Source organism: Eublepharis macularius, chromosome 6 (assembly GCF_028583425.1).
Source record: "Eublepharis macularius isolate TG4126 chromosome 6, MPM_Emac_v1.0, whole genome shotgun sequence".
NCBI classification, from domain to species: domain Eukaryota; kingdom Metazoa; phylum Chordata; class Lepidosauria; order Squamata; family Eublepharidae; genus Eublepharis; species Eublepharis macularius.
The window spans coordinates 9891650-9919636 of record NC_072795.1 but is presented as its reverse complement, the minus strand read 5'-3'; the positions used below and the strand labels follow the sequence as shown (position 1 = coordinate 9919636).

Sequence of the window (27987 nt, the reverse complement as noted above, 5' to 3'; positions counted from 1 at the left end):
CAAATGATCACTAAAAAGCATTGAAAGTGCATTATCCAACGCGTGTGGAAGCAGCCCTTGTCAAAAGGTCATCACTTATCTTTCATGAATTGCCTCACATAGCCAAAAGCAACTTCTTCTAAGTGTTTGGTGCTCACCCTGAACATACATAAATGGTATTAATTCCAAAGAGGTCGCAGTGTTACTGTACTGAAGCAAAATTAAACTGACCTTCAGTAGTATACTAATGACTAATACAGACTCGGGATGTGCTCAGAGAAAACACTCTTTATAACTTTGGATCTGGGGTTGGAGAGGGAGCGTTACTGCGACTGCTGATTTTTGTGTAGGACTTTTCTAGTTCAGGATTCAAATCTGTGTGGTTTTTCTGGTTCTGCCATTTTGGGATCATTATTTTCAATGGAGAATATATTTGAGAGTCTGGGGCAGGTGTTGGTAAAGATAATGCACCAAATCTGTCCAGAACATAGACCTCGCTCTGATCTAAAGATGGGCCAAGTTTCAAGCAGGTTTTATTTTACAAAACTGAAAAGTAGGTGCTCTCTCAGCACAGGTATACTTCTTTTCCATGGATTCCTATCGGGAAAATGGTGCCAGACACCAATATTTTTTTAAAAATCCTGTCTTCATTCATTTCATTGTCCCACTCTTATAGTTCCAGAGGAGTTAGCCGTGTTAGTCTGTAGTAGCAAAATCAAAAAGAGTCCAGTAGCACCTTTAAGACTAACCAACTTTATGCTACAATAAAGTCGGTTAGTCTTAAAGGTGCTACTGGACTCTTTTTGATTTTGCTACTCTTATAGTGACTCATGGAAAATGACAGGTTTTTAAGGGAGGAGTTTCGTAATTCCCAAGGATCCAGATTTGTGTCACAGCAATGACCCAAAACTATTTTTGGCTTGGGAGTTTTGTTATGCACACCCCTCTTATAGCCTTCACTTAGGCTGGAAAGTTTATGTTCACTTCACGCATCTGTGGCATAACACAACTAAGTTGAAGACCCAAGACAAGTGATACAGATGGACTTGTTTATACAAACATGGTTGATATTATGAAAACATCAGTGATACTATACAAAGAAATGGCGGTAAAATGATAGATAAAAGTGTGGAAAAGTTATCTTCATATCTCTTCCCTCATTTCTTGAGAATGGGTACATTCTCTAACCAAGGAAAACATTATAAAGAGCCAACAGTCTTTGCCAAGCCAATGAATATCTGAAATGCTTCTGAAGCCATCATTGAAGAAGCCATCATCTCAGGATAACATTATTCAGGCCCAGCCTGGAGGGATAGGAACTTGAGGATACAAGCCCTGTCAGAAGCAACAGGAAAAAAAAAAAGGACTTACACCATGAAAAAAACTCCCTGCAAATTTTGAAGCAGAGTCAATGCCTTCCAACAACATAATGAAGTCTTTATCTTCAACAGAAAATCGATGTCCAAAAGCCACGGCACAAATCACATTGGAGACAGAATTAGTGATGGGCAACGAAGGGTCAAGTGGCTGCCCTGTAATTTAAATAAAGTTATTTAAATTACATATTTAAATATGACTGCAAGCATATTAAAAAGTTGAGCTTTCTGACCTATTGTTTACAGAACTTCAGGATTTACAATACAATCCTATGCAGAGTTACTCCAGTCTAAGCCCATCTAAGGCCATTGACTTCAATGGGCTTAGACTGGAGTAACTCTCCATAGGATTGCATGGTTAGAACCTTTCCCTTATACTCTTTTTTTCTATTTTGATTTTTTTCAAAAAGCTACCAGTAATAATAAATGTGAGTTTTTTAAACCAATTGTTTTTAGTCGGTTTTTTGTTTCCATACTCTCGCAAACATGAACCTGCTTGCAGTTAAAATATGCAATATAATACATTGCTTTCTTCTAAAAAGAGAAGTGACTTAATTTAATAAAAATAACACAATTGACTCGACTTTTTCTGTTCATTTTCTGTTTGATGCAACGACATATCACGGGTGGGGATAGAGGTGGTGGAGGAGATATAATTTCAGTGCACTGCCTACAGAGGGGAAAAAAGTAATTTAGGGTCCCGGCAAAGTGAAATTAGTTGAAGCATCCAGTAAGTAAATGAAAAGCAAGCACAGACCAGTTTAATTTCTCATACCTTTTGCCCTTGCAAAAGTCTCAACTAGTTGATGGGCCTCGTCTTCTATTTGCTGTTCCATGCCTTTCCTCCCCAATCCCAGCTTCCGCATGGTAACTATCCCAAACTTTCTCTGTTGCTTCCAGGTGTGGCCATTTGACAATGCAATACCTGAGACCAAGAAAAATAAATGAGATTTTTTTTAAAAAATAACAAATTGCTTGTCTTTTCAGCCTAGAATGAGCCAAACATAATGCTTCCATATATGCCTTTGCGTTAAAAGGTTACCCATTCTTTAAGAACCATAAAACTGTGATGCTGCTGCAGAATCTGTTCCTGCCTGGTGTAGTGAGATTTCTCTGACTTTGGCCAGCTCTGTACACTTCAGAGAAGCAAGGCACTCATTCATTCCCATTTCCCAGCATTCAGAAATTCAAAACTAGTACACATTTGGGGTGTGCACTTGAGAAAAAATTGGTGGTTTTCAGATCTGGATTATTGGAACAGGTTCCATGTTAATATTTCAGATTCTTCAGATCTTCTCATACTATGTTGATATTCAGATTCAGATACCCCCCCCCGCCCTGAATTATGAAAATTTTCAGGTTTGTTATTCCCTATGGAGGGACTCTTTCTGGGGGTGGGTGGGAGTGGTGGAGTGGCTGTTTTTTCTCGCAATTGACACCAAAATCACAGGAAACCTAGCCCTGCCTGTTCCCTGAAGACCCCCCCCACACACACACACAGTTTCAAGTGAACTAGATCAAGGCAAACAAGGTGCCTTGAATATGGTGTCCCTAGATATCCTACATTGTTCCCTGCAGAAAAAAAATCCATACTTTCTCTAGAGTAAAAAAAAAAGAAGTTAAACACATAAAAGCAACCACTGGCTAAGCCTCCAAACTTCCAAATGCAAATAGAACCAACAAGCCCCAAAGAACCAACCTCAATCCAGAGAATCCCAGCAGAAGATAGGACACTATGGCAAGCCCATCGCAACCAATGTCAAACTAGAGAACCCCAGCCAAACCAACCTAACAAGCCAATACCAAAGCAGCCAGCCAGATCAAGACGCTGAGATATATGCACTAATGTCCCTTCCAAAAGGAAGGCCTCAGGGAGCAGGAGCAGGAGCAAGAAGGTTTTGTGCACCAGAATTCTCCTTTTTTTGGCAGTCCGCAGCCTAGACCTTCACTGGCTTGCAGGAGAAACCTCAGAAGCTGCAGCTGTCTTACATCATTGGCATTTTTGTCCCCTCCCTCCCTTGTTAAGAAGAAACACAAGACTAAGGGCCAAGCTACACATGACGAATGACACTTGAACAGCAAGTGGATTGAGTGGAGGGCAAGTGAACAGGGAGAAATACACTTGCCGTTCAAGTGTCATTCGTCATGTGTAGCTTGGCCCTAATACAGCACACATGAGCTTCATTTTAGGTGCTTTCTGTGGGATTTGCTTGTTTTAATTGAGATACCTGTTTGTCTGCAGTGGATATTTTGAGACCTCCATGCTGCATGAACGCAGTTAGGGAGAATCTAACTATGTGGGACATGGAATAGATATATTCGTTTTGCTTAGTTCTGGCAATTCCAAGTTACCTTCCAGAGACTCCAGATGAAGTCCACTCAGGATTTTAAAATGGGAAATATTTGGGGTTCTTTTGTGTTTTTCTTGTTAGGCTGTTACCATAATCCTTTGTATGCTTGTGACTGTGTAGGGGTGAGGCATATATGGGAAAGAAAGTTTGTCTCTTGTACATACATTCCTGAATAAGAAAGTGTTTCCAATTTTTATGACTGTCTGCTTTATGGCTTCCAGATGTCACCAGACAGAGACATTTAAAAGTGAGTAAAACATTCGTAAGATTCCTCTGGTCTCTGTTGTGCCTGTGATTTTCCCTTCCCCCCCAACAGAGAAGACACGGACTATCTTTTACTCTTCCCAAACACTTACCCTTTTTTTGGGCTAAAGCTTTAAGGAAATCACCCACTGGTCGGTCCGCAAAGTCTTCCGAATGGTTGATTAGTCCTTCTTTTACTGCTTCAAATCCAGACAGTACAACTATCAGATTAGGTCCCAGCCACAGACGGTAAATATTTCCATATTGTTTTGCCAGCTGCCAATGGCATCAAAAGAGACAATTTTAATCTATTTTTTTTAAATTATGTTCTTTATGATCTGCCTTTCTCATTGAGGCTCCAGGCCAATTACACACTGTGAGTTAGTACAGTTACTTCCAAGGTAATTTCAATACATAATGCAATAAGGTATATAAATGCAAATTGGCAAGATTGAAAACCAGCAGAAGTCCAATACAGAGTTGAGGAAATGCTGAAACGGAGCCTAAGCAATTTTAAGACTGTCATTAAACAACCTAATATGATTCTACCCAGTGGTATCATACTTAAAGCAGAGGATTTCAGATTAATCTCTATATAAAGAATAGAAACATATAGAATGGATTCTAGAAAATGGATTTGGCGGGGCCCCTCCTGGCGGCCTCTTCCCATTGTACATCCTGGCCAAACAAAATAGATGTGCAGCACCTTGTGAATTTTCTGACTGTGCATTCAGAGGGGGAAATGGCAAGGGTTATTGCTGGGGGGGCAGAGACGGGCACACCCTTGTGCACCCGCACTCACTGAGGCTTCCCTCTGTTTGCCTCCCCCCTCTGGTTGGCTCCCTCCCTCCTCCCCATTTCTCCTCCCTCCACCTTTGGGCATAGTGATAAGAGCCCTTCTTCTTATGTAGTCCGCGATGATTGGCAGAGCTGACAGTGATGGGCAGGGCACTGCCATGACAATGCAACAGTGACACCTGGCAGGCCAATAGGAAAGCAAAACACAACGCTCCGGTGCTGTACTCACTGTGGATTTAGGGGAAAGCCTATTCCCAGGAGCAGTCATTCTACTTTGCGACCTGTCATTCCAGTCCAAGAACACTTCTGCTACTCCCAGGGCCTGTCATTCTATTGTGGGGCCTGTCATTCCAGTCCAAGAATGCTTCTACTACTACCAGTCCCAGAGTAGTCTATCTGGGCCCAGAGACCTTTATGGAAAATTCATTCCAAATTTTCTTTGCAACTTTTTTTGTGCTGTAATGCTTTTCAATGGAGCCCATGCAACTAAATTGGCAGTCTGGGCTCCCATTTTCTCCAATGGGCCTTCAAGCCTCTCCCGTTATTTTCAGTGGACAATGCTGTCATTCCTTTTAGTACATCCCTGGCTTGCTGCCACTGCCGCATGGATTCCTCCTGAGGGCCTCTCCATCCATCTCTTTTGGAAGCCATATCAGGTCTCTCCCCCCTCCCCTCAATGAACCTCTCCTCCTGGCTTGAGAAGCTGACAGCTTGAGGGGCGGGTGGGACCTTCCTCCTCCCCTAGCAGCGAAGGGAAGGGAAGTGCGCCTGCCCATCCTACTGCCTAGTTGGCCCAATCCAAGTCCAGTGGCTTGAGAGGATGGCAGCTTGAGAGGCCAGCGGGCCTTCCCTCCTCCCCCAGCAGTGCCTGCCCATCCTACAGCCTGGCTGGCCAGGTCCAAGGCCAGTGGCTTGAGAGGCTAGTGGCTTGAGAGGTAGGTGGGCCCTCCCCTGGAGGAAGGAAAGGGAAATATGCCTGCCCATCCTACAGCCTGGCCGGCTGGATCCAAAGCTTGAGAGGCCAGCAGCTTGAGAGGTGAGTGGCCCTTCCCCCCTCCCCCGGCATCCAAGGGAAGGGAAGTATGCCTGTCAATCCTACAGCCTGGCTGGCCAGATTCAAGGCCAGTGGCTTGAGAGGCCGGTAGCTTGAGAGGTGAGTGGGCCCTTCCCCCCTTCCCCAGCATCTAAGGGAAGGGAAGTATGCCTGTCCATCCTACAGCCTGGCTGGCCAGATTCAAGGCCAGCGGCTTGAGAGGCCGGTAGCTTGAGAGATGGGGGAGCCTTTCCTCTTTCTACTGGTGGAACGGAAGGGAAGCACACCTACATGTCCTACAGTCTGGCCAACCTGATCTGGGGCTGGTGGCTTGAGAGACAGGCAGGCCTTTCCCCCCTCCCCTGGTGGAAAGGAAGGGAAACTGCAGCCCCCTCCCCTGCAAATCAGCGGGGCAGGAAGAAATTGGCAGCCTCCCTCCATCGGCCTCTGAACGTTCAGAGGCAGCCAGAATGCCCGGCACCATAGCACCAGGCCTTCCCACTGTCACACTGGGCCTTTCCAGGCCTATGGAGGCTCCAAGAGGCAGCAGGGAGGCAAACTGTTTTGCCCCTGATCACTTCTTATCCCCACATACTGTGCGTGTGTCGCATGCAGGGATAAAAAGTGAGTCATCGGGAACACATTTAGCCTTTTATGTCTTAGGACAAGTGTCTTGACTGACTCATCAACGCCTAGCCCAAACCCCTGGACCTAGAAACATGAAATTTGGGTAGAACATTCCTTTCATGATGTAAACACTCAATAAGAAGGGATTTTAAGAAATTCACCCCCTAAAGGGGTAAAAAGGGGTAAAATGTGTTTTCCCAAAGGGATACATTTTCCCTGTGTGACTGGCAGGCTGCTACCTGCTTGCACCCCCACTCACTGCCAGCTTAGCCACTCTTCCCTGATTGGGCCAGCCTTTCAAGGTTATTTGTATATGTGGGCTGATTGAGGTTCATAACGTTCCACACCTTATCCCCCCTCCCAGAGACAGTTGGAACACAGAGATCATTCGCATATGCGGCCTGATTGGTCCTCATCCCCACCCCGCATTCTAAACAGTATGCAGTTGCTATTTAAAGTAGTTAAATACCATAGTGAAGCATGGGTATCAAGCTAGTATTAAATAAAATGAAAATCCCAAAGATCTTGTGATAAACAACTCCAAATTTCTGCCATTCTCCAGGGCTTAATATAATAGTATTATATTATTATTATTAATTTACTACTGTTTGTATTAATATAATACTGTTAATACTGGGCTTAATATAGTAGTAAACTGTTGTTAAATTGCAGTAGACTTGTAATAACCCCCTGTGGAGTTTTCAAGGCAAGAGCTGAGCAGAGGAGGTTCACCATTGCTTTCCTCTGCATAGCAACAGTGGTCTTCCTTGATAGTCTCCCACCCAATTACTAACTTGGACTGACCATGCTTAGATTGCAAACTTTGACATGCTCAGACTAGTCTGAGCTATTGAAGCTACTAAAAAGGCTTACCATCAGAAAAAGAAGTGTCAGTTTTGGACTTAATCTGTGACATATTTAGATCATAGTCAGAAGGGCATTCTGACCTAGCAAAAGTACCAAAACCAGAAAACAAACTTCATTCCTTTCTGGGATTATGTGATACTACACATAAAGTTTATACAGATAGTTCTTCCTTAAAAAGAATAAAAATTTGAGTGGAGTGCAGAGTAGAGATGGGCACGATCCGCATTACGATTGAAAAAAACCCACAATAATGGCGATCACGCGATTGTGACCTGGCGGATCGTGATCGTCCATGGCCAATGATCCAGTGATCGGGAGAGGCCTGGATCATTGTGTTCGGGTTTGGATCAGGGATCCAGACACTCAGGCGCCAGCAATCTATTCCCCTGGCAACGGAGCCAGGGGAAAGCCTGAGCTCTGTTTGCCCTTCTTCTGTCATCCTGGAAACCCGAATGGAAGCCCAGCTTGCCTTGATAAGCAGGGCTTCCTTCCAACCACGGAGCAAGAAAGCAGTCACAAGTTGGGAGAAGACACCCAGGGGAGGGAGGAGGAAGGGGGTGTTCTGTAGCCATGGGCACTCCAAAATCATCCCTGCAAACCCTGATAGAGATCATGCCCATCTCTAGTGCAGGGTCAAAAGAGTTTTTTATGAATTAGAACATTCTGTTTCCACCAATCAAGTTCTATGCCCTTTCGAATGGGAAAAGGAAACAATTGTAACTAGCAGTTAACACTAACATTCCAATCCTAAACAGAGTTGTTCCAGTCTAAGCCGATTGATTTCAACATGCTTAGACTGGCATAACTCTGTTTAGGATTGCATTTCAAATGTATGTTTGTTTACAGAGTTATGACACTAGACTTCCTGTTTGGAAACTGGTGGAAAGAACCCGCCCTGATTATTGTTAATCATGGCTCCATTGGAGGACTTCCTTGAAGGATTGTTTTACCACTGAAATCGACTCTCTGTTGAAATAATTTGGATGGATTCTAATTGGAGATTTTTTTCTGATTATATATCTGTGTTTAAGATTGTAAATAGTATTCTGTCTAGCCACACTATGTTTTCCTTAGGGAATCTGCACCTGCACAGAGCTCACTTGGAGACTATTTTATTTTATTTTATTTTATTTTATTTTTTTAATAAAATCTTATTGGTGAGTGGAAAAAAGAAAAGAATTTTCAAATTTAGCACATATAATCCAATTCCCCCCCTCTATCCCCCACCCTTTTCCTCCCCCCTCCCTATTGACTTCCAACAGCTTTCCAACCCTTAACCCTTCTTATTGCTTAAATCTATTTCATTTACATTTTCCTACCCTCTGTAAATCATAATACCTCTTACTCTAAGCACATTCTGATTCTTTTACATAGACTCTATCAAGCATACTATCCATATGATATATATCGTATCAATAAAGCATAACCATATAACTTAGTATATAGCAAGGATCATAGTATCTCTTACCCTAAACATGTTCTGGGTTTTTTTTAAACATATACTCCATCAAATACACTATCAATATAGTATATATTATAAAGCATATATTGTATGCTATGCCACCAATGTAACACAGCACACAACATAGTATAACACAACAACCTGATATTGTATTAAATCTGACCCATTAACCCATCATTTTATATTGTATATAACATACCTATGATATATAGTAATAATAGTATACGTATATAGTAATAATATAACTATTTAACCATGTTCTATGTAAAGTTCCCCTGAATATTGTGCTGACTTAGATTATAATTACATTCCCCCTAGATGGTAAGATCCCTTCTCTCTCCCCTTTCCAACATTGTTCTTTAAAAATTCTCAAACTGCCACAGTTCTCCTTTTACATCCCATTTCCCCCCCCCAAAATTGTTTCAATTTCCCCCAATCAATAATATATTGCCCTAGGTCAAGATCTTTGAGTTTCCTTGTCATTTTATCCATTTCCGCCATGTACAGCAATTTATAAATCCAGTCTTCTACAGTTGGTATTTCTTGCACTTTCCATTTCTGCGCATACAAAAGTCTTGTCGCTGCAGTCATATAAAATAACAATGTTCTGTGCTGCTTTGGAACAGTCTCCATTCCCAAGTTCAGTAGCAACAATTCTGGGTTCTTATTTATTTGTATTTGTAGAATCTCATTAATTACTTTGATTATTTCTCCCCAGTACCGCTTAGCTACTTCGCATGTCCACCACATAAGATATAGTGATCCTTCATGTTTTTTGCATTTCCAGCATTTGTCTGACATATTAGTATTTCCTAGCACAATTTTCGTTGGTGTTAAATACCATCTATAAATCATTTTATACACATTCTCTTACTTGGAGACTATTTTAGAGCTCTCGCCAAAGAATACATAGTCCAATCTCTCCTCCCAAGATGATGACGACAAATACTTCCCATTTAGGAGCTTCATGAGCACCCCAATCCAAGCAAGTGCATCAGTATGGAAGGGGTGGTAGCTTTTCTGACTATACACACACGGGCACTGAAAGGTTATTGGTTACATAAGCAATTATTTTCTTTGTGTTTTAGGTGGGCAGCCCTGTTGGCCTGCTGTAGAACAGCAAGATTTGAGTCCAGTGGCTTCTTAGAGACTAACAAGATGTTTGGGGTATGAGCTTTTGAGAGTTAAAGCTCCCTTCATCAAGTATCTTGTATCTAACAAAGGGAGCGTGACACTTGAAAGCTTATACCCTGAAAATCTTGTTGGTTTCTAAGGTGCCGCTGGACTCAAATCCTGCTGTGCTTTGTGCAGTCCAGTTCAACAAATGTCGCACCCTCTGAACCCTGTACCTGAAGGCAAGTTCAAAGAATGGCAAGCAATCTGGGTAATCCTAATAGGAAACTGACTGAAATCGCTCTTACTTGTCTGAGTACATGGATTAACATTTTAAATTAACTTACCTGAATGAGACTATCTTGAGAAAAATTGAACACTAATCGCCAAGCAGCTCCGATGACAGGAAGCCGAAGAGGCCCAGGAGGGGAGGACCTGTGTGACCAGAGCTGTTTTAAAAAATGGACAGTCAGGAGACACACCAGCAGGGCAATCAAAAGTGCTTGCATTCCCATTATGCTCCTTGTTCCTTTTTCTCTGTCGTGATATTTTTAGACAAGGTGAGCTGAATGCTTTTTCTCTGGAGGCTTTCCTTTCTTGACAGATGGTTGTCTTAGTTTTCTACTAGCAAACTTTTATATAAGCCATGAATTAAGCTAAATGTATAGGAAGTCTTCGGGCACAATAGCCAAGTGGCTTGGAATGAGGACATTCAGAGATAATACATGTAGTTACCAAGATGTTTTTCAGTTACTCAGATAATTATGGGGAGGAGCATTTAATGTCAAAGGTCTATGTACTCTCACCCAGGACTACCAACGATCACTTTTGTGCTGTGAATGTTCTGAAAGATTCAGGTTCCCCACGGTATGAAAAATGCTCAGCATTAGAAAATGTACAAGGTATGCCTTCCCAGAGAATGTGAGCTCCTAGGTATTTATGGGAAGACCATGAGATATCTCCGTTGTTGTTGTTTTCCTCAGCTTCTGCAGAAATCAGGTCCTTGAGCCCTCCTCCCAAATTGCACATTAATGCAGATTTCAGTAGTAGCAACATATACCGGTCAATATCTTCAGTGATCAAATAGATATGTAACATTGGCCCTTTCTTTCATTTCTACTTACTTAACTCAGTGGGGAAAAGTCACGATGATCAAGATCCAGATTTCCTGTAATGTCTTTGGTCTGAATTGTTGTGCTGTGTCTTTATTGAAGTCGACTCCATTGCCAGATGTTTTTTTTTTCATGTCCAGGGTTCAGCAAATAGCTATTCCACAGCTCCCGAAACCCCACAAGCTGCCTGGTTGTCACACAGGAATCTGCCTGCCAGAGAAGGTTCACACTTCGAAGTTTTATGGCACCTCCTTCACAAACAGCTCCTTTGTTTTATAGTTCCCCTGTGGCAGCAAATCCACACCTGAAGGTCTGATGATGGACTCCCTCTGCCTGACGAAGAGAACTTGATTCTCGAAAGCTTATGCTACAATAAAATTGGTTAGTCTTAAAGGTGCTACTGGACTCTTTTTGATTTTGCTACCACAGACTAACACGGCTAACTCCTCTGCATCTATTCTCTCCCTTTGTAATCAGCCCTATTAAGAATGATTCTTAGTTCGATTTCCTCATATATCTGAAAGGGGTGGGCAGCAACTGACCAAAGGTCATATTGAAATAAAAGTTGCTAATGATTAAGATCCCACGGGACTTTGTTTTTATTTTGCAACTACAGGCTAACAAGTCTATCACTTTACACTTCTCGAAAACAAACACAACCTCATCCACTGCTAGTGGAAGAGGCTTTGTTTGCTTTGTTTTCCTATTCCCCTCCTTCTCCAAAAACCAGAGAGCAGCTTGCCTCTCGCTCTCTGGGGAGGCTGAACCACTGCTCTCTCTTCTAATATACATACCTTGCAACATTCTAAGTTCATCTTCTGAGTTCAAAGTCTTTTAAATGATTTCTGCTGCTTGAGTCTCATGGATAAAGGGAGAATAAAAACTGGGGTGTGTGTGTGGAATTACTGCTATGGAGTTTAATCGCTTAATAGCTTTATTGCCTCACGCTTCTAGGATGCCCTTCCCCCAAAACACAACACCATGGAGCTGCATGGAACAATTTGTTCCTGCCAGAAATTCGTGCCCGAAAACTTCCCAGAAGCAATCAATCTGCAAAAATTGCATAAACAACAAAATAAGTGGTGGGACTGTTCAAACACAGTGATCTTTTGGCTAAAGAACACAAGAATGGCTTTGCTACGTAGGAGCAGACTGATCCAGGATCGAAGGTGATTGAGCTCTCCAAGTTAATTGAACGGTTAATTTCCCAAACTGCTATGCTTACTGGCAAAGTAAACCACCTTCTGAAGTTTTTGACCCCTGTCTACCAAAACGAACAAACAGAAAAAGACCTGGGAGGAGGGAGAAAGAGATAGGGAAGCTGCTTCTTAATCCATGCTAATTCTTCAAATTCTGCTGTTTTTTATAATAAAATCATGCTTTGAGCCCTCATTATTTTCTGATAGGAGAATAATCTTTGAAAGGATTCTCCTCCTTTTATGGTGAATACAACAGGCTGGCAAGCACAGGTAGCTGGGTGGCTAACTAGTTTTGGTGACTGCCCTAATTCCAGGCCTGCCAGTGTAACTTCTCTTTACATGGGTTCTATGGGGCTTAGAAAGCAACTTTCACAAAATTTTAAGAAACAACTTTTTTTAAAAAAACAACTTTTTAAACAATTAATAAAATACAACTTTAACAAAAAATTAACTTTTAAGTACAACCATACAAAAAACTCCAAACCAACAATGTCCTTGAAAAGGCATCCAAGAAGTGATGATGTGTCCTCTCTCATCCATTTGAAGCAGCTGTACCCCAGGCTTCAGGCTGGGAATTATAGCCCTTATTCAAGGTGATAAGAGCTTATAATTTATTAAGCTCCCCTGCAAACAGCCTCCTCCTCAGCAGCCTGCCTCTATCTTCTGACTCCACCCCACTGGGCTAAACCAATTAACCTCACAGGGGTTACACCAGGCCTCCCTCAAAGGGACGTTTGTGACACTTAGTCCATCACAGCTTGTGGGCATCCAAACAGATGACCAATACAGAAAACCTCTGTGTTCAGAGGTTTTATAATTCCACCTTCCGGATGTCCCAAAGGATGAGTTTTCTTTCTATTGCTTTAGTCTTCCCAGCTTTATGGCTGTATGTGTGACTTATTAGCATGGCATGGGGTAGTAAGCCATAAGCATAACAAAGAACTTATGTGCTTTGTGCTGGGAGCTGCTATAGCATGGTGGTTAAGTGGCTGGGCTATGAATCAGCACACTGTTCATTCCACTTCCATGATTGCTTTGAACTCTGCAGGCAGCCTTGGGCCACCCACTCCTCTCAGCCCAGCGCCTCAGCTGAATTGGGGGTCTAATAATAACACTGACTTAGTTTACCACTCTGAGTGTGGCACTAATCTGTCCAGAAGCACGCTGTTGTTGTTGGGTCAATATGGTAGCCATGTTAGTCGGTCTGTAAAAGAGCAAGAAGCCAGTAGCACCTATAAGACTAACAAAATTTGTGGTAGGGTATGAGCTTTCATGAGCCACAGCTCACTTCTTCAGATACCCAACAAACTTTTTGGTAGGGTATGCACTTTCATAAGCCACAGATCACTTCTTCAGATACTCATACCCTACCACAAATTAAGTTAGTCTTAAAGGTGCTACTGGATTCTTGCTCTTTTCTACAGTTGTTGTTGTTGCCATAGTTATTCTCCACCTACCCACCCCAAATTCTCTCAGCTATTATCCTGTAGCAGTGTTCCTGTCCATGGACAGAGGGAAGTCCCAATAAAAGAAAGCTTTGGGGTTAATTCACTGGAGAATAATATTCTCTTGTTGTTCTCATGCAATATAATGCAATTTGATATCATTTTCTTTCAAGAGACTTGGGTGAAAGATGCCTTAGAATTACCAAATTACTGTGCAGCTCTAAATTCTGCTGTAGTTAGTCCAAAGGGGGGGGGGGAGGCCCTCAGGAAGTTTGAGCATATTTGTATCAACTGACCTGAAAGTCTCCATTTTAAAAAAATGGATCTTGATAGGGACTGGGTATAGCAATTTTATGGGGAAATATCCTTCAGCATCAATAATAGTAGGTGGTGACTTCCGTGCTATGTTGGGTCATAATGACGGCCAGCAATATAACAAGTTTGAACTAGTGAGGCCAGGCAATGAAGCAACTCAGGTACTATCTAATCAACTATCATTGGATCCTGTGGCAAACTTTGCTGGTGTATGCCACGAACCACGAAACCCATGTTTCAGTTTTTTTGTTGTTCATGCCCATGTCTATTAAAGATACATCTTAACCTGAAGGGTCTAACTCCCCTTCTTTTAGCCTCTGACCCCTATCCCTTATGGTCCACAAGACTAGCCGATAAAATTAGAATGATCAGTTTGAATCCGGAAGATCTTTTTGATGTGGGATTGAATAAAGCAAAAGCTCTGATTTTACAAAGATTGATTGATATAGAGTCTTAACATGATGAAGCAATGCTTCCCATAAATTATAGTGCTTTAAAAACATGGCCGATTTATGCAGCAGCCTCATATCTTTCGGATATTATGTATGAGAGATACAGATGCGCCTTCTTGAGAGCACACTTTGATGCATTTCCCTCTGCAGTATTACATGGCAGATTTCTTCAGCTGCCATGGCAGCAAGGCTGTTGTCTTTGCTCTGAAAAAGTGTTTGAGTCTGTTATACACATTTTGTTGCATTGTGAATTATATCAAGAAGAAAGGTTTCAACTTATTAGTCCGCTCCTTGCTAGATTCAAGCTGTTGCAGCATTATATGAATATTAGGACTGAAACTCTGGAAATATCTTTTAGATGATACCTGGAAATTTGTATCCTATCCGGTAGCAAAATTTTGTACATTAGTAATTAGAAAACAGAAATACCTGGCTAAGGGAACTCTGAATTAGCGCTCTTTTTAAAAGGTCCTAGGCACATAGTCTGATTTTTGTGACTTTTAAAATGATTTTTAAACATGTTTTAAATTTCAGTTTCCCATTGATATTTTCTAATGCACATTTCTCGACTGTAATAAATTGATTTGGATTTGGTTGTTCTCATGCTTATTAGTGGGTATCATGATAATTCTTTTTGCGAGTTTTTAGCAATTGGTGTACTGTTGGTATTCTGACTGATGCTATATTAATGACATGCCAGGGTTGCTTGATTTTACTTCTGATTTTTTTTTTAATATTGTAGCCCACCAGGTTTTTTGGTAAAGCAAGGTACAAATTATTTAAACAATCCAGTAAGTCTCTTGACACACATGAAGCTTCCTTGGCAAGGTTTCTCTGTCTCTTATTGGCTTATGTGGTTCTGGGGAACCACATGGGTTACAGCAACGGCTAGATTAACAGTTCATAGTAATTTTTTTAAAAAGTTTTAATTAGAATTTCTAAATATACCTACAGCATCGTATGAGTTAAAATAGTTAAGAGTAGTGCAGCAAAAAAAAAATAGGAAATTCTTTATCGCATCTGAGTGTTTCTTCATTGCCTGTGTTAAAGGGCGCTCTCCTTTGACAGTCTTAGAGCCAAACTACAAGTGACGCCTTACACAGGTTGGACACTAGTCGGCTTCCCTCAAGTTTTGATGGGAAATGTAGGCGTCCTGGTTTTACAGCTTGGCTCTCCATTACAGCTGCAAGACCAGGATGCCTACATTTCCCATCAAAACTTGAGGGAAGCTGACTAGTGTCCAACCTGTGTAAGACGTCACTTGTAGTTTGGCTCTTAATTTCATGCTGTGGCCGGGGAGTGGGGAGCTCTGAAAGCTTTCTTGCTTTCTGCTGTGCCTCTCTGAGCCTGGATCAGGAAAATATGTAAAGGAACATTCTATATGTAATAAGAGAGGCTCTATGTTTGGTTATCCTCAAGGCAGCAGTCACATGAACTCCTTAGTATTAGCCAGATGGGGTTTGGATTGTATGTGTTCATTGTTTTGTTTTGTTTTCAGGAAAAAATCCTGTTCTTTTTGTAGGTGCTATTGCTTTACTATCTGTGACCTTTTAGGATTCGGAGATTGTGGCAGGAAAAATAACCTAAAAGGGAGGGGGATATCTAGGTGTTCAACTCTCGACTACCATTTCTATGCACTGATTACAGCCACTCAGAACCCCTAGTTTAAGTTTGTTTGAGACTTGCCAGTCTCTAGGTTCATTTCTCTGGGTGGACTTGCACACAAGTGGTCAGAAACTCAAGACTAGAGATGGGCACGAACAGCAATACGAACAAAAAAAAGGCAACGAACAGCCCAATCTGCTGTTCATAAGCAAGCTGTTCATGAGGCCCCATTCCCCATGAACATGTGTTTGTTCCAAGCCCTATTCATGGTGTTCATCAGCCATTCATAAAAACAGACTGTCGGGCACCTTCAATCAATTCCCTTGGCAACATTGACAGGGACTGTCTGAACTCCTTCTGTTGCCCCGGAAACCCCAATCTAAGCCCAACTTACCTTGATATGTAGGTCTCCCTTCCAAGCGTGCAGCTCCCATTTTATTACATGGGAGCAAAAAGCAGGGGGGAGGGGTCTTCTGTAGCCACGGGAACATCAATCTCATCCCTCCAAACCCTGTTAGGCAGTTCTGATCACCAACCACAGACCTCCTGTATTTATCTATGGGACCTCTAGTTATAAAAGGCACTGTGCTCCCAGCTCTGGCTTTCAGTTTTAGCAGCCAGTGGAGTGGGAGAGCTGTTGCTGGCATTTGAGAGAGGGAGAGTGCATTTGAGCTTGAATTTTTTCTGTTTGTGGTGGGGTGGGGCTCTACTCCCTCAGGTTCCAGGGCTGCTGCCAGGCTCTGGGGGCAAGCTATTCTTTATTATTATTACCTGTCCTGCTGCCTGCTCAGGTCAGGTTTCTTGACCAAACTTGGAAGATGGCTGGAGGACAGCCTTCTGTACACTCCCTGCGAATATGGGCTCTCTAAGTCCCAAGGGGGCCATTCTGGCCCCAACTAACATCCAACCATGAACATGTTTGTGAACAGGTCATGTTCGTTGATGTTCTTGAATCACAGTTCGTGGATGGCAATGAACAACGAACATCATGTTCGGTTTTTTTTCTGTTCGTGCCCATCTCTACTCAAGACACAGACTTAAATAAAAGTGTTGTTTATTAATTCAGGAGAGTGTATGCAGGGGTGCAGGAACCACTCTGTAAGGTATAAGCAAAGGGCAATAAAATAACAACAGCTTATCTATTTCTACCTAAAACTAACTGAGTAGACATGAAGCTTACTAACCTGCTTTTTTCTGAAGTAACTTCCAGTGCTCATACTCACAAAGTCCAAAACTATGCCAGGCAGCTCTGATCATTTCAGGCCTGACATGGAGCAAAGTCTCTCACATGCTGATGGAATAAAGTTAGGAAAAGACTAGTGAAACCAGGTCCAAGTGACAGTGTGTGTAGCATGTCTGACTGCAGTGAGGAACCATCTTTTTTAGTACTTTCAGCCAATCAGGGCACACTTCAATATCAGTGTTGCGAGGCCTGAGAAAGGAAAGGAGGACATGCAGAGCTGAGACTCCCTTCCACCCAAGGACACCTTAGTCTGGAATAACAGCTTGCAGGTGCAATTAATTAACAAGGCTACTCATTCCATTCCCAGGGTGGCAAGCCAGAACTAGGCCTGTGAGAACTTAGGAGCCTGAACCAATGTACTCAGAATATGTATATGTGGTTCTGCTAGACAGGGGGAGGAAAGGGCAGGCAGAATGGAAAGAAGCAGATGATGTGGCCCAGAAGGGTGAAAGAGAAGGGAGATGTACCTACATGAAGCTGTGCAATGATTTCTTCATCTCAAAACAGGGTTGCAGAGGATTGCAGTGTGTTCCACTGGAACTGGAACCGATACATGCCCTCTGGTTTTTCAGATCACGCTGTACTGTGCTAATTGCGTTCTTACAAGTAGAGACAGGCATGATCAGCATTACGATAGAAAAATACCCATGATAATGGCGTTCGCACGGTTGGGACCCAGCGGATTGGTGCCGTCCACGGCGACCGATCCAGCATTCGGGGGGGGGGGCTTCATCAGGGCTTGATTTGGGCCATCGGGATCTGATCGGGGATGCAGACATCAGGCGCCAGTAATCTATTCCCAGGGCAACAGAGCCAGGGGAATGCCTGAGCTGTGTTTGCCCTCCTTCTGTCACCCTGGAAACCCAAATGGAAGCCCAGCTTTCCTTGATCAGCAGGGCTTCCTTCCAACCATGGAGCAGCAACACACTCACCACCAGTTGGGAGAAGAGACCCAGGGGAGAGAGGGGGAAGGGGGTGTTCTGTAGCCATGGGCACTCCAAACGTTTTTTACTTTTTAAAAAAACAGGGCTTTGTAGGAGGAGTGGCTGTTTTTCTGTCTGTCACTCTCTGTTTTTAACCTGCTTTTAAAACACTGTATTTTGTGGGAAAACCTCATTCATGGCTCTGTGTGTGTTTAAAATATGCTTTTTGAAGACTAGCTGCTTGCTTTTCAAATTGGGTGGGGAGGAATGGAGGATTCTGTCCCTGCTTTTTTTTAAAAGCTGGCTGAAACATGTTGACGGGGTGTCTCTCTCTCTCTATTTGGAGAGGCAGGGATGGGTTAAAAACTCCCCCCTCTGCTCTAAGTGTGTGTGTGTGTCTGTGTGTGTGAACGTCCCCTCTCTGAGAGGAGGCGGCTCATCGCAGGGTTAAAAACTTCCCCCCCTGCTCTAAGTGTGTGTGTGTGTGTGTGTGTGTGTGTGTGAATGTCCCCTCCCTGAAGGGAGGCGGCTCGTCACCAGGTTAAAAGCTGTTTTCCCCCCTCTGCTCTAAGTGTGTGTGTGTATGTATGTGTGTGTGTGTGTGTGAACATCCCCTCCCCGTGCCCACCAGGCCCGGCAGTCGCCGCCGCCACCCACCTTCCCACATAGCTGGGAACAGTGGGGCGCCCCTCCGCTTTGGCCTCCCCAATCCAATCCACAGATCGGAAACAGGAGATGACCGGTGTGGATCGGTGATTTGGGGTCGTCGCCGGTGCAGATCCACGATCAGCTTGATCGTAATTTCTTTGGGATTGTGCCCACCTCTACTTACAAGCATCTGTAATAGTTGCTATCTGGGAACTGTGTTCTGTATTAAGTATGATGTTTGTATTCTGTTTTTAAAATGTATTTATCATTGATGTAATTGCTCTGAGCCTGCTTGTGGGGAGGATGGGCTAGGAGCCTAATAAATAATATTTTTTAAAAAATGGTGCCAGATATTATTGTGAGGCATTTAAGAAGCTCACCAAATCCCTGTATGGTCCCCCCCCCCCATTTTGCAGCAGTGTAAATGCGTAGAGGAAAAACGTTTTAGCTTCATTAGAAAGCTTTAACTTATTGACATGTCAGACTGCAAGATTTATCATATGTGCTGTGCAGGAATGTATTACTGTAAAATTGACAGTTCTGTCATTAATTCTTACTAACATGAATTAATAATGATAGATAATAATATGAATAAATAATAATAATAATAATAAGTAATAATATGAGAAAATAATAATAATAAATAATACAAATAGGTCATGTAGTGGTGTCACATGATTGAAAACCTCTATGACAGCATGTACTAAAGACCTGCTGTTACCAAATAAAGGTTTTTGAGGCTTCAAATGATGCCCAGTGACTTGAAATGTATCACATGAAAGTAATGTCAGCCATTGAGAAACAGCAGGAGAGCTTTGATCTGAGTTGAGCATCTCTGCTACAGGAAGAATCCATGATGAGTCTGAGGGGACTTTTGTACACAAAGCGTAGTATAAAATTTGGTGGTTAATTCCTGGTGGTTTCTTGACAACAGATCCAGGGGCATCGAGGCACAGCACAGATAAACCTGCTCTCCGAAGATCCGACAGCAGGTGAACCTGTGCTTCCATGCATGTGGGTAATTTAAAAGGAGTTACAGCAATGCATTGTAAATACAAATAGCCGGTTTGGAGAATACAGTGTTCTGTAGCATCCTGTTTCCCTTGGATGTTAATACAGTCTTGGAAAGAGGTGAGATCTGTCTGTCCATCGATATTCCCTTCACTGGAAATCTCTTGCAGTACTGATGTACTCTTTATTTCATTGTGGTTGCCAGCAAGTGATACTTCAAGGACGGAATGATTTATGAGCTTTATCCTCATTAAATTTGCTGATGATATAAAATTGGGAGGAGTGGCAAACACCCAAAGAGTTAAAATTCAACAAGACCTGAATACTCTGGAGAAGTGGGCGGTTGTGAACAGGATGCAATTCACAGTATTACATCTGGGCCACAAAAATGTGAAGCGCAAATACTGGATGGGGGATACACTTCTGAGTAGTAATGTATGAGAAAGAGAACTTAGGGTAAGAGTGGACTGTAAACTAAATATGAGCAGTCAGTGTGATGCGATGGCAAAAAAGGCAAACTCAGTCTTGGGCTGTATAAAAAGGGCCATTGTATCGAAATCACAGGAGGTCATAGTCCTTCTCTATATTGCCTTGGTCAGGCCGCATCTGGAGTACTGTGTGCAGTTCTGGAGGCCTCACTTCAAAAAGGATGTGGACAAAATCGAGAGGGTGCAGAAGAGAGCAACTAGGAAGAATCTAGGTCTGGAGACTGAGCCCTACGAGGAAAGGCTAAGGGCCTTGGGAATGTTCAGTTTGGAGAAGAGGAGATTGAGGGGGGGGGGACATGATTGCTCTCTTTAAATATTTGAAAGGCTGTCATTTGGAGGAGGGCAAGGAGCTGTTCCAGTTGGCAGCAGAGGATAGGACCTGAAGCAACGGGCTTAAATTACATGCAGAAAGGTACCAGCTGGATATTACGAAGAACTTTTTCACAGTCAGAGTAGTTCAAAGGTGGAATCAGCTGCCTAGGGAGGTGGTGAGCTCCCCTTCACTGGCAGTTTTCAAGAAGAGGCTGGATGAATATTTGTCATGGATGCTCTAGGCTCATCCTGCATTGGGCAGGGGGTTGGACTAGAAGGTATGTATGGCCCCTTCCAACTCTGTGCTTCTGTGATCCTCAGCTGACCCTGCACATCTCCTTTAAGTACTTTTCTCAGTTTAGTATGTTTGGCTGATTTTGTGACTTGTTTGTCCTTTTACTCTGATATTTATTCTCACCCAACGTGCTTCCTTTGGGGGCATATCTTTTATAGGCTGATTCCGCAAACGTTGGATAATGCACTTCCAACACACTTTATCAATCGTTTGAGGTGGATTTTTTGTTCTGCACTCAAAAAAATCTGTTCCAAATGATCTATAAAGAGGATTGGAAGTGCATTATCCAAAGTGTGTGGACTCAGCCATGGTCATGGACAGCATGATGCTCCCCTCACATTTGCATTGGCAAATTGAGGTTGTATTTTAAAACAATTTTATTTTGGAGAAGGACTTATACTGGGTAGGGTTTTGAGTCTTCCACACAAGGTACTCTTAGAGGACAGGCAATGCATACATTCCTGACCCCTTAACTCTTTGTAATTTTCAAGGTTCTACCCATCACAAGACCGTATTACTCTTCGGTGGGAGTTGCTATACCTCAGGTCCTACATATAATGCTGGAAAGTATTGCATTCAAAGGATGAGCAAACACAGAATAATATAATATACTATCGGAATTTATTTCTTTGTGGCTTACAGTGCTATTGCTCATTTCGCTCCTCACTGAAGGTGTTTGGGGAAGAGGAAGTAGCCTTGCTGGTGGACAACAGAGGAGAGTCCTATTGTGCTAGCTTGTTGTCTCAGGGCAATGGTACAAATTAGAGCAAGGCCGTAGGCATCTTACCTAAGGTAGTCACCCCTCCCTTTTTATGAGTCAGATTAGGCATGATTTAGACGAAGACATGGCATGTCTCCATCAAACAGCAAGCGTTTACCTGTAAGTATTCTGAGCAGTATATTTGACTTTATTATGGGTCAGAGCCGTGGTGAACTCACTCAGATAGCAGGGATGCTTAGACAGAAACGGGCCACTTCCTTTGTATCTTAGTAGTTTATTATACACTTTAGTTGCATTGTTGGAAAAGCTGTGATGATTAATTCTTCCATCCATTACAAAACAATTGTTGTTACACAATGTTGTTAGGGCCCTTTACTCGTAACACTGTTATGGCCATTTAGTCATCCAATTATTGTCCAAATATCCAATGATCATCAAACTATTCAATCAGTTATTGGGCCAGCTCTTTTTATTCTGTGTCCATCTACATCTTCTGTCACCTAAATGCGTGATTTTAATAATAATGAAAACAACAAAAACATTCAATTTATATACCACCCTTCAGGATGACTTAACACCCACTCAGAGTGGTTTACAAAGTATGTTATTATTATCCTCACAACAGACACCCTGTAGAATCTCGCGCTCTTAACCACTACACCAAACTGGCTCAGATTCTAGACATACTCCAAGCACATACTACAATGGGAATAAGTAACTGCATCCTGTTGAAGAACACAAGGACAGTTTAGGCAGCTCCCATAAAAGAGTTGAAGCTTACCTCTCAAACTTTCCAGAGTTGTCCAGTTCAGTGTTGAAACCAGTAGACTTATAGAGGGCATTTGCCCATTTGTGTGGCATAGTATAAAATATCTCTCTGTTTAGGGATCTGCATCCGATGGAGAGAACTGTGATTCTCAAAAGTTTATGCTACAGTAAAGTTGGTTAGTCTTAAAGGTGCCACTGGACTCTTTTCTGTTTAGGGATCTGCATTTGGATATTTCTGGTCTATACACATTCCTCTTACTATTGTTTTTTAAAATATATTTGAGTAACTGGAGCAATATTTATTTCCCCCAAAATACCAATAATCAAGTCCCATCTAAATTTCAAAAATATTTAGGAATATTTGGGGCTGACATTTTTAGACAAAGAAGGACCCCAAAAGGATTTTCTTCAATTTTATAGGTTTTGCTGGGCTTGAAAGATGTGAAAGGAGAGAAAAAGAGACAATTGTAAAGTCGGAGCACATGTGAGATAGAGAGACTAGTAAATGAGCTGATCTTCATTGGCACTCCAAAGGAATATAATGGGCTTCCCAATATACCTGAAATAACGAAGGAGGTCAGAACAGAATTATGAGGAAGTGGATGGAACAAAGAGTAAACCAGCCAGAAGACATGAACCACTCTTAAAGGCCATGATCACCAGGAGGTCTACTAAGAGCCAAAACACACGTTAAGAAAAACCTAGGTTCAGCACGTGTTCTCTTACCTCAAGGTTTGCCGGGATCTGTAGGAGTCCTGGAAGCTTAAAGTAGGCGTCCTGGAAGCTTAAAGATCTGTAGGGGTCCTGGAAGCTTAAAGTCCTGGAAGCTTAAAGGATCTGCAAGCGTCCTGGAAGCTTAAAGGCGTCCTGGAAGCTTAAAGCTTAAAATACAGGCGCCTGTATTTCTCTTTCCCTTTTTGCTGCTCTGTAAATGCTAAACTTTAAGCTTCCAGGACGCCTACAGATCCCAGCAAACCTTGAGGTAAGAGAACACGTGCTGAACCTAGGTATTTCTTAACGTGTGTTTTGGCTCTAAGAATCTTTCTCAGGTCTGTTTAATGGGCTTCCTATCAAGAATGTCTTCGTATGCCATCTGATTTGTATAGTTCATGAGGTACTGCAGCAGAGAACAGCACGGAGCTTATAAGGATGAGGGTGCACTGACATCGCTACTACAGGCTCTTTGCTGAGTTCCTTCACTCCTTCTGGCAGCTGGAAGTTGAAGTTCCTCAGCAGGGTGGTAAAGAAGATGAAGAGCTCGATCTTTGCCAGCTGTTTCCCCAGACACACACGAGCCCCTGAAAAGAAAATAATGGGGGCAGCAGTTTAATACTATTTTTTCCTGTATCCTAAAGAATGTATCCCTTCGCTGAACATCGAGCTCGGGCATTGATAAGAGAATTTGAATTACTGGGTCAATCCTTCTTCCAGTGGCCCATCATCATTTCTTATTGATAAAACCAGGGCTCCCTCCACACTCAAATTCCTTGGCATGATACTTTCATTTTTGGTTCTTCTTTATCTGATCTGCCTCTAACAAAAGGCAAGAGAATCAGCAAAAGAATAGGACTTTACTACCAGAGTGGTGTAGTAGTTAGAGTGTTGGACTAGAATCAGCTGCAGTGCCTCCACTACTCCACCAGAGATGCCTAATCAAGAGAAACAAGGTGTGGAAGGAGATGGAGAGCCAAGACAATCAACATGTTCAAGGTATTATTGCCAAGCAACTCTCCTACCTTACAAGAATGGCGGAACCTTTATCATGGAACCAAGTATCCTGGCTAACTCCACAAGAAGCACAGAAGTGGAGACAAGCTGCAAAAGTGACAATTGAAGCACTACACAAGAACAAAACATGGACTCTCACCGAATTATCATAGGATGCAAATGAGTTTTCAAAGTAAAGTATGATGAAACTGGTGAAGTACAAAGGTATAAAGCTAGACTAGTAGCAAAATGATACTCCCCAAAATATGGAGACTTTGATGAGATTTTTGCACCCGTAGTTATGCAAAATGTGGAAAGGAGAGGATCACGGTAAAAGCAGCTACACAACAGGAAGAAACCATGATCAACTAACTGTTTTTTTTTAAATAGTCACTTAACAAATATATTCCAAATATCATATAGTGGTGTAACAATCTCTCAGGGGTCTCATAAACTATACATACATTATAGCTTGGATATATACAAAAGGCAAAGCATCTCACAAGAAGTATAATGGCAAATGCAAAGTGCAAAGTGAAAGAACATTCATATGCCAATGGCAAAGAACAAAGTGCCAAGTGCTAAACTCAGTAATTTTACGAAGTGCCAGTGCCTTAAATTAACAAACTTGTTGTCTAACATGTAACCAAGTAACACAAATCGTAATTATTGGCGGTACAGTTGAATAAATATAATAAAGTCCAATGTTCTGTACAATGATCCAAATCCAAAAGTATGATGTAAGCACTGAGGGGTAACTGCGACGGGAGGCCAGCAGAGTGAACCCGTTTCAAGTCTTCTTCTCAGCAGTTACTTTAACACAAGGATCCTAAACCAATTCATAAATATAACAATAAATATACAATAAAAATATTTAAACCAAGGCTAGCCTGTGTGTACTTTCATACTTACAAATACAAGTACAAGCAAACATTTCACATTTACTTCTCCATTATCAGCAATCGTCCTCCATTTTGAGTGTGTGTAATGCTGCATTACAAGCCCCATTTTAAAGGCACAACATTCCAATCTTTTAAAGAACCAGTACCAAAGGACTAAAAACCCTCACAAGTAAGATGAGAAATCCATATTTATATTAAGCCCAGCCGAGCTGACAGTGTTCAGTTTGAAAATCCACCAGGTTTCTTTCTGGTAGAGCTCTCTCTCTATAAGATTTACCTCTTTCTGTTCGCTAACAAATAAAACTGTATAGCATAAATCTCGTTCTCTGTGTTTTTGTTCAAGGTAGTGTACAACTAAGGGAGTGTCAATAACCTGGCAGTGAATCCTTGATAGGTGTTCAAGAACATTTCACCTCAGCTTCATCAGGGGAATCTTCAGAGTTCTCCTGGACATCCATTCTCTGTGTGTACTAATGTCCAGGAGAATTCTGAAGATCTCCCTGACGAAGCTGAGGCAAAACGTGTAGGGTTTATACAACATTAAAGAATTTTCTCTTTGCACCATTTTTTGTTTCTTCTTCATTTTGACTTGACTTGGTGCACCCCCCTTTCTTCTCCTTGATATAAAGAGGCAAAGAGAAAATTGCATGCAAGCTGTACAAGATCATTTATGGACTTAGGCAAGCTGCATGAGCTTGGAACCATAAATTGATTGGCTTACTACTTCAAGCAAGATTCCAGAGAAGAGAAAAAGACCTCTGTCTCTTTACCAAATGCCAGCATGACAGATGGACCTACATTCTTACTTATGTGGATGATCTGATCCTATCATAGGAGCATCCAGATGACAGCAATGCAATAATACAGCAACCGAGCCAATATGTTGAATTAAAGAGATAAAAAGATGAAGGTATCCAACTCCAGACTACCACAGGTACTCACTGCAGCAGAATGGAGTGGCAGAAAGGGAAAACAGAAGTCTTCTGAATATGGTAAAATGCTTGCTTTCTGCTGCATCACTTCCACACACATTTTGGGGGGAAGCCATAAGGGCTGCCACATATATACGGAATAGACTAGCCAGACTACACCATTTGAGCTTTGGCAAGGCTGCAAGCCTAGCATGAAACATCTGAGAGTCTTTGGGAGCAAAGTTTATGCTTACATCCCCAAAGAGAAGATATCCAAACTAGATGACAGAGCAGCAGAAGGGATTTTTGTAAGACACTCTTCAAAGAGCAAAGGCAGCAGAATTCCAGATCCAACTACCAACCAGATAAGCATGAGTAAAGCAATGTGTTTTGGTGAGAGTGAGAAGACTATACCTGCAGAGAAAGTCTATTCTGATCTGAACAACCAGCTCCAATATCTTGATCCAAATAACCCAGAAGAGGAAGTAGAAGAAAATAAGAACAATCATCAGACCCAGAGACAGTCCTGATTGGCTGCAGTGCCTCCACTACTTCACCAGAGATGTCAAACGAAGAGAAACAAGATGAGGAAAGAGACAGAGAGCCAAGACAATCAACATGTTCAACCCAAGGCATTCTTGCCAAGCAACTCTCCTACCTTACAAGAACGGCAGAAACAACAGAACCTTTATCATGAAATCAAGTATCCTGGCTAACTCCACAAGAAGCACAGAAATGGAGACAAGCTGCAAAAGTGGCAATTGAAGCACTACACAAGAACAAAACATGGACTTTCCTCGAATTACCATAGGATGCAAATGAATCTTCAAAGTAAAGCATGATGAAACTGGTGAAGTATAAAGGTACAAAGCTAGACTAGTAGCAAAAAGATACTCTCCAAAATACGGAGAAGACTTTGATGAGACTTTTGCACCTGTAGCTATGCATTCAACAGTGAGGACACTTAAAGTCAGACCACATGATATGAATTTCACATGAATGACACGAAAACGCACTTACACATGACCCAAGATTTTTCTTGCTTCACGCGTCAGGACTGCTGTCCTGCCGTTGAACTCGTGTACAGCTCTGCACGGGTATCCTACAAGTTCCTCCAAGGCGCGGAAATGATATCCCATCATGCATCTCCATATCGTGCGTGCCCAATTCATTTCCATGATCCACTCTCTGTCCCCTCATACTTTTAATGTACAGCTAAGTTTTTCTTAACTGCACACCAGATGGCGCACCTAAAGTTTTTTTGTTTCCCATTCCGCGCATTGGTAAATTACTTATTTTTTCCCCTGAAGCCTAAGCGCAACTCTGGATTTTGGCGGGACTCATCATCGTGTGTTTAACATAACTTATGCCAGGAACTTGTGAAACTGCCCAAAGCATTCTTTCTTCAAAAGCAAAGGATTTGCCAGAGCGACGACGTTGTGGTGCTGAGAACAGGAAAAAAAAGTATTTCCTCATGCATCGTTGCCATTGCTAAATTTATAAGTGTGCCTTTACCGGGGTGTTGGCTACATTGCTTCAACCACCCATGCAATCCCACCGTAAGTTTTCAAATCAGACCAGAATTGCCCAAAGACCTTAATATTCCAGTGTTTTCTTACACGTCTCTGTAGGAGAATTCCGCACCAGGCCATGCCTCTGCATCAGTCTTAAATGAATTTTTTTTTATAGTTCCTGGTGCATCGATATTTGAATTGAATAATCCATAATTTGATATTTGAATCAAATAATCCATGGACATAGTAAGATATCAATGTCAGTTACTGACCAGTGACAATTTCCGAGCACCCACACATAATTAACTTGTGATTAAGTACTGCATGGTGCACCTCTGAATGTGCATTTGTGGAAAGATCAGGTTGACTTGGAAGTGCAGCCCATGGTCAAATCCAAAAAGAAGTCCACGCCATAGAATATGAATCACAGGGGAAGAAGAAGACGCTGTGACCGTGTGGTGGGCGGGGCTTATTGGTAGATCAATTATTTTTTGAGAAGAGCTTTTTGTGCGACGCCACAATCTTGGTCTTTCTCTACAATGGAGGGGAACTGGCGGTCGGAATGGG

The 27987-nt window shown here is 42.2% G+C and overlaps 2 protein-coding genes across 4 annotated transcripts in view; both read right to left on the bottom strand.

Annotated features, from left to right (window-relative positions):
- Positions 1-11834, bottom strand: part of LOC129332831 (cytochrome P450 2J2-like) — a 31354-nt gene extending 19520 nt beyond the window's left edge. Inside the window, exons 1-5 of one of the 2 annotated variants that reach the window (XM_054984111.1) lie at positions 11756-11834; positions 10197-11328; positions 4063-4225; positions 2131-2280; positions 1351-1511 (exon numbers count right to left, since the gene is read on the bottom strand). In XM_054984111.1, coding sequence (XP_054840086.1) covers positions 1351-1511; positions 2131-2280; positions 4063-4225; positions 10197-10364 — 642 coding nt within the window. In that variant the 5' untranslated portion in view covers positions 10365-11328; positions 11756-11834. Of the gene's footprint in view, positions 1-1350; positions 1512-2130; positions 2281-4062; positions 4226-10196; positions 11640-11755 lie in introns of those variants that run through there. The other variant, XM_054984110.1, reaches the window with a different exon arrangement.
- An 11558-nt stretch (positions 11835-23392) lies between these two features.
- The window catches only part of LOC129332829 (cytochrome P450 2J5-like), a 55803-nt gene continuing 51208 nt past the window's right edge, over positions 23393-27987 (bottom strand). For both annotated transcript variants that reach the window (XM_054984108.1, XM_054984109.1), the window contains one exon: positions 23393-23684. In XM_054984108.1, the coding sequence (XP_054840083.1) occupies positions 23494-23684 (191 nt within the window). In that variant the 3' untranslated portion in view covers positions 23393-23493. The remainder of the gene's footprint in view (positions 23685-27987) is intronic.